This window comes from Vicia villosa, unplaced genomic scaffold (assembly GCF_029867415.1).
Source record: "Vicia villosa cultivar HV-30 ecotype Madison, WI unplaced genomic scaffold, Vvil1.0 ctg.000133F_1_1, whole genome shotgun sequence".
Lineage (NCBI taxonomy): Eukaryota > Viridiplantae > Streptophyta > Magnoliopsida > Fabales > Fabaceae > Vicia > Vicia villosa.
Window position 1 is genome coordinate 1234886 of NW_026705027.1, and position 9736 is coordinate 1244621.

Genomic DNA, 9736 nt, shown 5'->3' on the forward strand with positions numbered 1-9736 from the left:
TCGGGAGGACTGCTTCCATACCATAAACCAAAGAGAATGGTGTTGCCCCTGTGGATGTGCATACCGAAGTTCTGTAACCGTGTAGGGCGAAGGGAAGCATTTCATGCCAATCCTTGTATGTTTTCACCATCTTTTGTACTATCTTTTTGATATTCTTATTCGCAACTTCAACAGCGCCATTCATCTTAGGCCTGTATGGTGAAGAATTGTGGTGTTATATCTTGAACTCCTCGCACAGCTCCTTCATCATGTTGTTGTTTAGATTCGACCCATTTTCAGTGATAATCCTGCTTGGAACCCCATACCGGCATATGATGTTATGCTTAATGAATCGGGTGACCACTTGTCTTGTCATGTTGGTGTAAGAAGCTGCTTCAACCCATTTGGTGAAGTAATCTATGGCCACCAGTATGAATCGGTGTCCATTAGAGGCTTTTGGTTCGATCATCCCTATCATGTCAATCCCCCACATTGCAAATGGCCACGATGAACTCAGTACGTTCAACGGATTTGGCGGCATATGTATTTTGTCAGCGTAGATTTGGCATTTGTGACATGTTCTTGCATATTGGAAATAGTCAGCATCCATTGTCAACCAATAATACCCTGCTAGTAGTATTTTTCTCGCCATTGAATGTCCATTCGCATGGGTTCTGACGGTTCCTTCGTGTACTTATTTGATAATCTCCCTGGTCTCATTTTTATCCACACACCTTAATAACACCGAGTCATAATTCCGTTTGTATAGGACATTCCCACACAGGAAGAACTTGGCTGCCAACCTCCTTAGTGTCTTTTTGTCAATCGTAGAGGCATTCTCTGGGTATTCTTGTTTCTCCAGGTACCTTTTGATATCGTGGTACCAGGGTTTGTCATCAGGTTGCTCCTCAATTGTGAGACAGTAGGCCGGTTCATCGAAGTGTCTAACCGTTATCCGTGGTTCGTAGTTCAGCCAAGTTACTTTGAACATAGAGGAAAGCGTTGCCAGTGCATCAGCCATTTGATCTCTTCCCTTGGGATGTGAGTGAAAGTGATTATCTCAAACTCAACCATTAACTCCAGTATGAGGTCCCGATATGGGATTAGCTTTGCATCTCGAGTATCCCATTCTTTATTGACTTGGTGGATTACCAGTGCTGAATCTCCATACACCTCGAGCAGTTTAATCCTTAGATCGATTGCAGCTTCTAACCTCAATATGCACGCTTCATATTCTGCAATATTGTTGGTGCAGTCAAAGCATAGTCTTGCAGTGAAGGGTAAGTGACGATTGTTAGGAGATGTCAAGACTGCTCCTATACCATGTCCTAGTGCATTTGAGGCCCCATCGAACATAAGTGTCCATATTGACCCCGGTTCAGGTCCTTCGTCGGGTCCTGGTGTTTCGTAATCCCTTACCACCATAATGTCCTCGTCAGGAAAGTCAAATTTCATAGACTGGTATTCTTTGAGGGGTTGGTGAGCAAGATGTTCTGCCAATACAGTCCCTTTTATTGCCTTTTGAGTGAGGTATTGTATGTCGTATTCTGATAATAACATCTGCCATCTTGCGATTCTACCCGTGAGAGCATGTTTTTCGAACACGTATTTCAAAGGATCCATCCTCGATATCAACCATGTGGAATGGTTCAGCATATATTGCCGTAGACGTTTGGAGGCCCATGCTAGGGCACAACATGTCTTTTCCAATGGTGAATACCGAGATTCGCAATCCGTGAATTTCTTGCTAAGATAGTAAATAACGTGCTCTTTTCTGCCTATTTCATCCTGTTGCCCCAGTACACATCCCATAGACCTTTCGAGAACTGTGAGATACATGATCAGTGGTCTCCCTGGTACGGGAGGTATGAGTATCGGTGGTTCTTGTAAGTAGCTTTTTATAGTTTCGATGGCTACCTGACAATCGTTATTCCACCTGATCGGCTGATCTTTCCTTAGTAGCTTGAATATAGGCTCACACATGGCTGTTAGATGTGAGATAAACCTCGAAATGTAATTCAAACGACCCAGGAATCCACGAACTTCTTTTTCTGTCCTTGGAACAGGCATTTCTTGTATAGCCTTCACCTTGTCGGGATCTACCTCTATGCCTCGCTGGCTCACAATGAATCCCAATAGCTTTCATGACCTTACACCAAATGTACACTTATTCAGGTTTAACCTTAGCTTTAACTTCTTTAAGCGTTCGAACAACTTCTGCAGGTGCGTAATATGCTCTTCTTCCGTACAGGACTTAGCAATCATATCATCCACATATACTTCGACCTTCTTGTGAATCATGTCATGGAACAGTGTGACCATGGCTCTTTGATATGTTGCCCCTGCATTTCGCAATCCAAAAGGCATTAACTTATAGCAGAAAGTGCCCCAGGATGTCATGAAGGTTGTTTTCTCCATGTCTTCGGGAGCCATTTTGATTTGATTATACCCAGAGAACCCATCCATGAAGGAGAAAAACGAAGCTTGCGCCGTATTGTCTACCAGTACATCTATGTGTGGTAGTGGAAAGTCGTCTTTCGGACTTGCTTTGTTTAGATCCCTGTAATCCACACACATGTGTACTTTCCCGTCTTTCTTAGGAACTAGTACTATGTTGGCAATCCATGGTGGGTAGTCAACCACGGCAAGAAACCCCGTGTCGAATTGTTTAAGCACCTCTTCTCTGATTTTATTATCCATGTCAGGTCGAACTCTCCTGCGCTTTTGCCTGAAAGGTGCACACCCTTCTTTGAGCGGTAACCTATGTACAAAGTGTCATACCCTAATTTTTGACCCCCCTGAGATGACATATCTTCAGGATTTTTCATCAGGTCAAGACAAATACCCAGAGCAGTCGTTTCTCCATCTGGTACCTAATCGAGGGTGCTCAAAGACAAGAAAGCTCAGGCAAAGGATCAATCAATACAAAGACTAGTCTCTAATACAATCATGGGGCTCAAAAACTTCACTTTTCTCATCTATGATTGATTAGACATCCAGTCATATGAGTACAGGTTTACTCAGGTCACCAGACTAGGGTTTTGAGCCTATCAAGGACTGAAATCAGGGATCACATTTGGGAAACCCTAAAAAACCTCAGAGGGTCATTCAAAGACATCAATCATCTTCAAATAACTCATATTACAAGGTCTACTGGACATCACACTTCAATTCAAAGTCTACAGTCATTACTTTCACATGGTCGACAAATTAGGGTTTTGACCTAATTCACCAAGATAGTTGACTTCTGATCAGGGCATGAATCCAAAACTCAAGACATGATTCAAGGATCTCTACTACCTCCATATAATCCATTAATATCATCCATTTGGGGAGAAGATCTTATTTCTACACAAAAGCCCAAAAATTCACTTTGTCAGGAAAAAGTCAACTGTGAAGGATCATCATTGACTTTTAAGGTTTTTGGTCAAAAAATGACTTTCAAAGATCAATATCATCAATATATGGATGTCAAAGTCATTTGGCCAAAGAAATTCAAAGAAATTCATCAAGGAGCGAAAAGTCGGGAATTAGGGTTTTTAAAGGCATGGTGAGATCTCAAAATTTCACCTACACAACTCAAAAAACTTCCAACATGAAAGTTGTAGATCTTGCCAAATAAAACAACATCTTACAAAGGAACTTTTTTCAAAAGATCAACCATTTATGAAGTTTTGGAAATTTTGAAGTTTAGGTCATAAACACTTAGAAATTTTTCTAAGTGTTTTAACCTAGTTTTCATCCAACTTTGGGCTCATTTTTCACAAATTTCCCAAAGGATTCTGAAGAAGACATAAACTAATGATTTGAAGTAGATGTTTAGGGCTTTCCAAATTGTGTTCAACCTTCTCCAAATTCAATTTGAGCTAGGAGTTATGCTTGTTCAAAGTTGGCCTCATGAAGTAAAATTATAGGTCATGGACACTTTTGGACTTTGCAAATTTTGTGCAAATAACCTCTCTTATGGATGCTACACGACCCATAACACATCTGAAACCATGCCATGCATTCATTTTCACCATGCCATAAGAATTGAAGAAGATTCTAAAAACAAGAACATGTGATTATTTAATGATTACATTTGTGAATTTATGGCAAATTGATGAATCACCCAAGGAATCTTCTCACCAACCAATTAGAGCTCATTTCTGGCTCAGAATTGTCCCCTAAGATCAAGCAAAATCGAGGGCTAGGGGATTGATCAAATGGAATCAAAATTCTCATCATTGCATAAGAGATATTTGCAAAATTCCTTCATGGCTAAGAAAGCAAATCAACTTCACTAAGGAAGCTCACTCCTCTGCAGCTATACTGATCCATTTGCCTATAAATACAGATGCATTCCTCATTCAAAAACACACCAAAGCAACCTCATTACTTGCTTTCTCTTTCTCTTCTCTTGTTCATTGTTTTTCAAAGTTCTTTGGCAAGAAGAATCGATTTCTTCAAACCAGAGCTTATCTTTGGGAAGTGAGCATTCTAACATCTCAAGGGAGGTCATTTGAGGTGATCCAAGCACCTGGATCACTTCTGTAAGTGGAGGAACACCATTGTTGCTCTCACTTTGGAGCATTTGCAGTTGGAGGTCCATGGAGTGATTCAGAAGGTTTCAAAGCAAGCCAATCATCCAGACACACTCCTCGGGTCATAGTGAAGCTAACCAGATGGCTGCAGCTCATCTGTAACTCAAGAATCAACACCCTCCATGTTCACTTGAAGCTGAAATCGAGGGAGGTCCATAGAACAATTCAGAAGGATTCAGGTTGCAATAAGCATTCAGTTAGCATCATTGAGTCTCAGGGAAGCTATTGAGATCATTCATTCAAGCCCAGGTGCTCTCCATCATCCTCACGACCTCCATTTTCAGAGGTAAGTTTCTGAACTCCACCTCTTTAATTTAAGTACTCTTTGTGTTAAAGCTCGATTCTATCTTGTTCAGCATCATCAGAGGATTGAAAACCCTCTATCATTGTTCATTTATTCATCTTGTGCATCATTTAATTTTAAAATTAGGGTTTATGTGTTCTTCGTGTTCATGATGAAATTCGTTAGTTACACTTAGAATAAATGAATTCTGAGCCCATAGTCATGTTCCTTGTCCAAAAACGAGTGAGATTGATGTTTACATCATGCCATTTAGTTGAGAAACCAGAGAGTTAGGAATTTGAAAATCTGAAGCTCGAGGAAGAAGATGAACATGGCGCGCGTAAAATTTGAATTTCCTGGCTTATTTGAAAATATAATATATTGAGTGTATATAGTTAACAAGCTGCGCGCGCAGCTCAGTTGGTTAAGTTTTGAAATGTGATCATGAAGGGCGTGGGTTCGAACCTCTCTAGGGCCAAACCAATTTTTTAGCACCCATTTTCATTTCTTTTTTTTTACAAACTTTAACCAATTATTTAACTTATCAAATTAATTCATTTTGATTTCATTTTTTAAACACTTGTTGATTAATATATATATTTTATAAATAATCAAAAAAATCATAAAAATATTATTTATTTCATATATTTTAATTAGGTTTAAAATGGTATGTTTTAAATGTTTTCTTAAATACTTTAAAATATATATATATTCATTTTGTTTTAACCTAATTACCTTGTGAATAATGTTATGATAAAACCCTATTTATTTAGGTCTTAATTAGGTATAGATTTCATCTTTGCCTTAATTAAGTTGACTTTTGTCAATTTGCAAAATTGTTTTCAATCTCCGATTAAACAGACGATTAAGGTTTTCAAACAACAAAACCTTATATCATTTCAATCATTTTTCAACTGTTTTCATAAACAGTAAATCATTTTTAAGTGGGCCTCTAATAGAGTGTAAGTCCCAAAAACCTTCTCTTCTTAGCTTGTTTTTCAAAACTGTATTTTCAAAATCTTCTTTCTGTTTTCAAAACATTCTTCTGGTATTTGAAGGGCATTATTCCCGGTGAAACTCTTCAGATACCTATGTGACCTTTGTCCATCTTTACTTCTTCTGTTTTCAAAAACCATTAACTGTTTATCATATCCATTCAACTGTTATCAACAAAAACAATAAAAATACTGTTGAGGCTCTGTACATACTTCTTCAATGGCCTCCACTCCATCCAGGTTAGGCTTTACAAGCTTTCAATTTACAGTCTTTGTTTAAATTACTGTCAAATATAAATTGTGCATATATTAGTTTAGAACTGCGTTTGAGTATAAACCTTAGGACAGTTAAACTATATATATATTATAGGAATATGACCTAGGATTGAGAATGTCTTCCCGGTGAAGGCTCTTTCCTAATTAGAGATATGTAGTTCAAACCCCCAAGATGAATTATTCCCGGTGAAACATCTTGGCAAAAACCTTAGAATCCAAATAATAGGACACAACCACCCAAAGAGGAATTATTCCCGGTGAAACCTCTTACCCATTTGCTTAGAGCCAAAATAAGTTCAAAACTACATAAGCTTTCTCTTGTGCTATAACAAGGACCCTCGATTAGCCTCCTCTTGGGCTTTGTACAAGGACCCACAGGCTTCTTAAAAGCATTTCCAGCTTCCTCTTGAGCTTGTATACAAGGACCCATCAGGTTTCTTATAAACATAGGAACAGGTCTTTAGTCACCTTTTAGCCTACCCTGGTGAGTTTCTTCCAATTTAAACCAGACTTTAAACAAGCTAAGTTTGTCTCAATTTCACATTGAGTACACTGTTTGGAATGAGAGACATGGACAGTCTCTGTCACCCTTATCTTCATCAATCTTCCTTAGTAGAGTCTAGGATCCATGTTTTGATCATCCTCAACATTGAGTCAGCCTTCATCTTGGGCTTTAAACAAGAAGTCTCCACTAGATAATCTTTCTGCCAATCTTTTCATCCTTTAATAATTAATGGAGTGCTACCCAATTCAATCACTTTCAAACCCCTGGAAAGGGTTAGCTTCCACACATTCCTTCATTTTCAATAAAAACCCCTGGAAAGGGATAGCCTCCAAAATTAATTAATAAATAATTTCATTCTCTTAGGAGATAATTTCCCCAAAAGAGTCAAAACCCCTGGAAAGGGTCAGCCTCCAAAAAACATGATAAAAGTCAGTCTTTTAACAGACAAATTCACCAGCTGAGTCAAAATCCCTGGAAAGGGTTAGCTTCCAAAGAAAAACAGTCTTTTAATAAATAAAATCTCCTCAGTAGAGTCAAAACCAACAAAAACAGTTAGCCTCAACCTTGGGCTTCATACAAGGCACCCAAACAATAAAACTCCCCTGTCAAGAGTCAGCCTCAACCTTGGGCATTGTACAAGGCAGATAATAGAGTCTCCCCAGTGAGTTCTTCATCACTTAGTAGCCACAACCTTGGGCTTTGTACAAGGCAGATAAACCATATCTTTCATGTGTCAAAGATTCCTAATACTTAGGATCTTTCCCCATATAGTCATCCATACTTAATTCATTTAAGAGTCCGCCACAACCTTGGGCTTTGTACAAGGCAGAAAATAATGTTTTCCCCTAGCTAAAGTTAGCCACAACCTTGGGCTTTGTACAAGGCACACAAATAGAGTCTCCCTAAGTAGAGTCAGCCTCAATTCTGGGCTTTGTACAGAACACTAAAATACCCTGTAATTAATCCCCAGTGGAGTCATCTCCCAGAGTCAATAGTATTAATTAATCAATCAAAAAGCCTCAAGCTTGGGCCTCATACAAGCCAGCTAAAGTCAAATCTTTTATACAGTAGATAGACATAGCTTATCTCCATAGAGAGATATTTTTACTACTCTACCACATTCAAACAAACAAACATTTCATTTCAATTTTAATCAAGTCTCCCATTTAGGATTTTGAAAGGCATGAGCTGGCAGTAAAACCCAGACATGTGGTAACTTTCCCTAATTTGGATGAGCATCTTTCTTTCATTTAAGAGGCATTTGACTGGTATACTTGCACATACACAAGTAAGGTCCCCCTCTTGAATGAAATGAATTCAGTTATTCTGTCACTCCTTTAAATGTTTGTGGTAGAATAGTACAAATACCTCTCTGTAGAGATAATTTCATGTCTCTTTACTGTAAACAGAGATTTAATTCCAAGCTTCAACCTTGAGCTTCAAGCAAGGCACCAAAAACAATTAATTTCCCTAGTTAGTTCCCCGAACTACATTAAGCTCTGACTTCCACTAGGGATATGTAGGCATGATGTTCACAAGGAATCTCAGCGAGCTAATAAAATACCAAAAATAGTCAGTTTGTATGTCTGTCTGTCTTTTAAAATCAATTCAATTCTCTCTCCTAATACAAAGGAGAAACTTTCCCAATCTTTAGCAATAAACACAATCACAATGACACAGAGAAGGTTCCTGTAGAGTACTACAGATATGTAGGGTGTTTAAACACTTCCCTATGTATAACCGACCTCCCGGACTCCAGAATTTCTAGTCTAGGTGAAATCCCCACACTTAGCAAACTCCTAGGGTTTAGTTGAGATCTTTTTTCCCCTTTCCTACTCGTAGGACAAATAAGAAAGTTCGTGTGATATCGTAGGAAGAACTGAAACAAAATTCATCCCACCACGGGCGCATTCTCCTTCCAAATTTCGCGTGAAGGGTTTAGCGTGCCGTCCTCCCAAGTGAAACGGGGAGGTAAAGAAAACGACCACCGCACAAAGATATCCGTATCCAACCCCGGCATGTCACGGTATGACCAAGCAAATATTTCTGCGTACTCGTGGAGGAGCTTGATCAGCGTTGCTTTTACGTCCTCGTTCAGTGTTGCCCCAATTTTGATTTCCTTGGGTTCTTTGTCTGTTCCCAAGTTTATGATTTCAATGGCCTCTTAAGGAGGGAGCATGCTTTTGGATTCCTTGTCCATTAACCTTGACAACTCTTCCGGAAGTTCATCGTCTTCCTCATCCCCTTCCTCGGACTGATTAGCGAGAGCCTCGAGTTTATATTGAGTTTCAGCAGTATTATTATCGGTAGTGTTAGAAGGTGATCTGCACATGTTTTATGTTTTGCTTTTAGTATGCGGATATGGATGTGCCTTTTTTTTTGTGCAAGAAATTTATTTGTCATTTTGGAAAGAAATAAATGCAAGAAGAGACGATATTTTCATTACCAAATGCAAATGACAATTTTATTAATAAACCTTGAACATTGAAAGTAAATGGTGCCCTTACAAACCAACTCTATGCTTCGGGCGAGGCATGAGCATTATTGTTTTTTTATTGAAAGGAAATAAAACAACAAAAGCAAATTACTTTGAAATGAAAACTATCTCCGGTATCTCCAGGCTTGTCCAGTTTTGGAGCTGCTATCCTGATCTGACCCTTCGGATGAAGTCGGATGTTCCCTACTTAGAATCCATGTTGGTAATCATAGCCACATGTTCATACCCGCCTGTCACGAAAGTCTGCATAATCGGGGGGAATCGTTGTTCCTCCTTCACAGCGCTTGTGATCTTCGACGGTTGATATCCTAACCCTAAGCGATCCTTCTTCTCCATGATTTTTGGTACTTTGCCCCAGCCATCCACATTCAAGTCTTGCAGGTCTCTCCAGAATGTTACCGCCCTTCGTATCTTTTCCACAGGTAGTGTGACAGCAGTTGCAATCTCTAATGCTTGGAATGCAGTTTCTAGTGCCCCTTCCCCAACCTCGATGTATTTGTATGAATCCAGGTTGCTGACGAATATATCTTCTTCTCCATTGACAGTTACTGTGGAGTTCCCATCCACGAATTTTATTTTCTGGTGGAGATTGGATGTGACTGCCCCAGCTGCATGAAT

The 9736-nt window shown here is 39.2% G+C and overlaps 1 protein-coding gene across 1 annotated transcript; it reads right to left on the reverse strand.

Annotated features, from left to right (window-relative positions):
* Positions 1 to 673: 673 nt before the first annotated feature.
* On the reverse strand, positions 674 to 1404 carry LOC131624541 (uncharacterized). Its single transcript, XM_058895498.1, has 3 exons — positions 1302 to 1404; positions 1132 to 1214; positions 674 to 1012 (listed from the first exon to the last, which is right to left on the reverse strand). Exons 1-3 carry the CDS (start codon positions 1402 to 1404, stop codon positions 674 to 676), a joined length of 525 nt encoding a protein of 174 aa, XP_058751481.1.
* Positions 1405 to 9736: the final 8332 nt, after the last annotated feature.

Coding starts and splice junctions, on each gene's coding strand:
- LOC131624541 (XM_058895498.1), bottom strand. CDS start 1,404: ATGGTGGTAAGGGATTACGAAACACCAGGACCCGACGAAGGACCTGAA. Junction 1,215..1,301: donor CTCAAATGCACTAGGACATG/GTATAGGAGCAG, acceptor ACAATATTGCAG/AATATGAAGCGTGCATATTG. Junction 1,013..1,131: donor TGTATGGAGATTCAGCACTG/GTAATCCACCAA, acceptor TCACATCCCAAG/GGAAGAGATCAAATGGCTGA.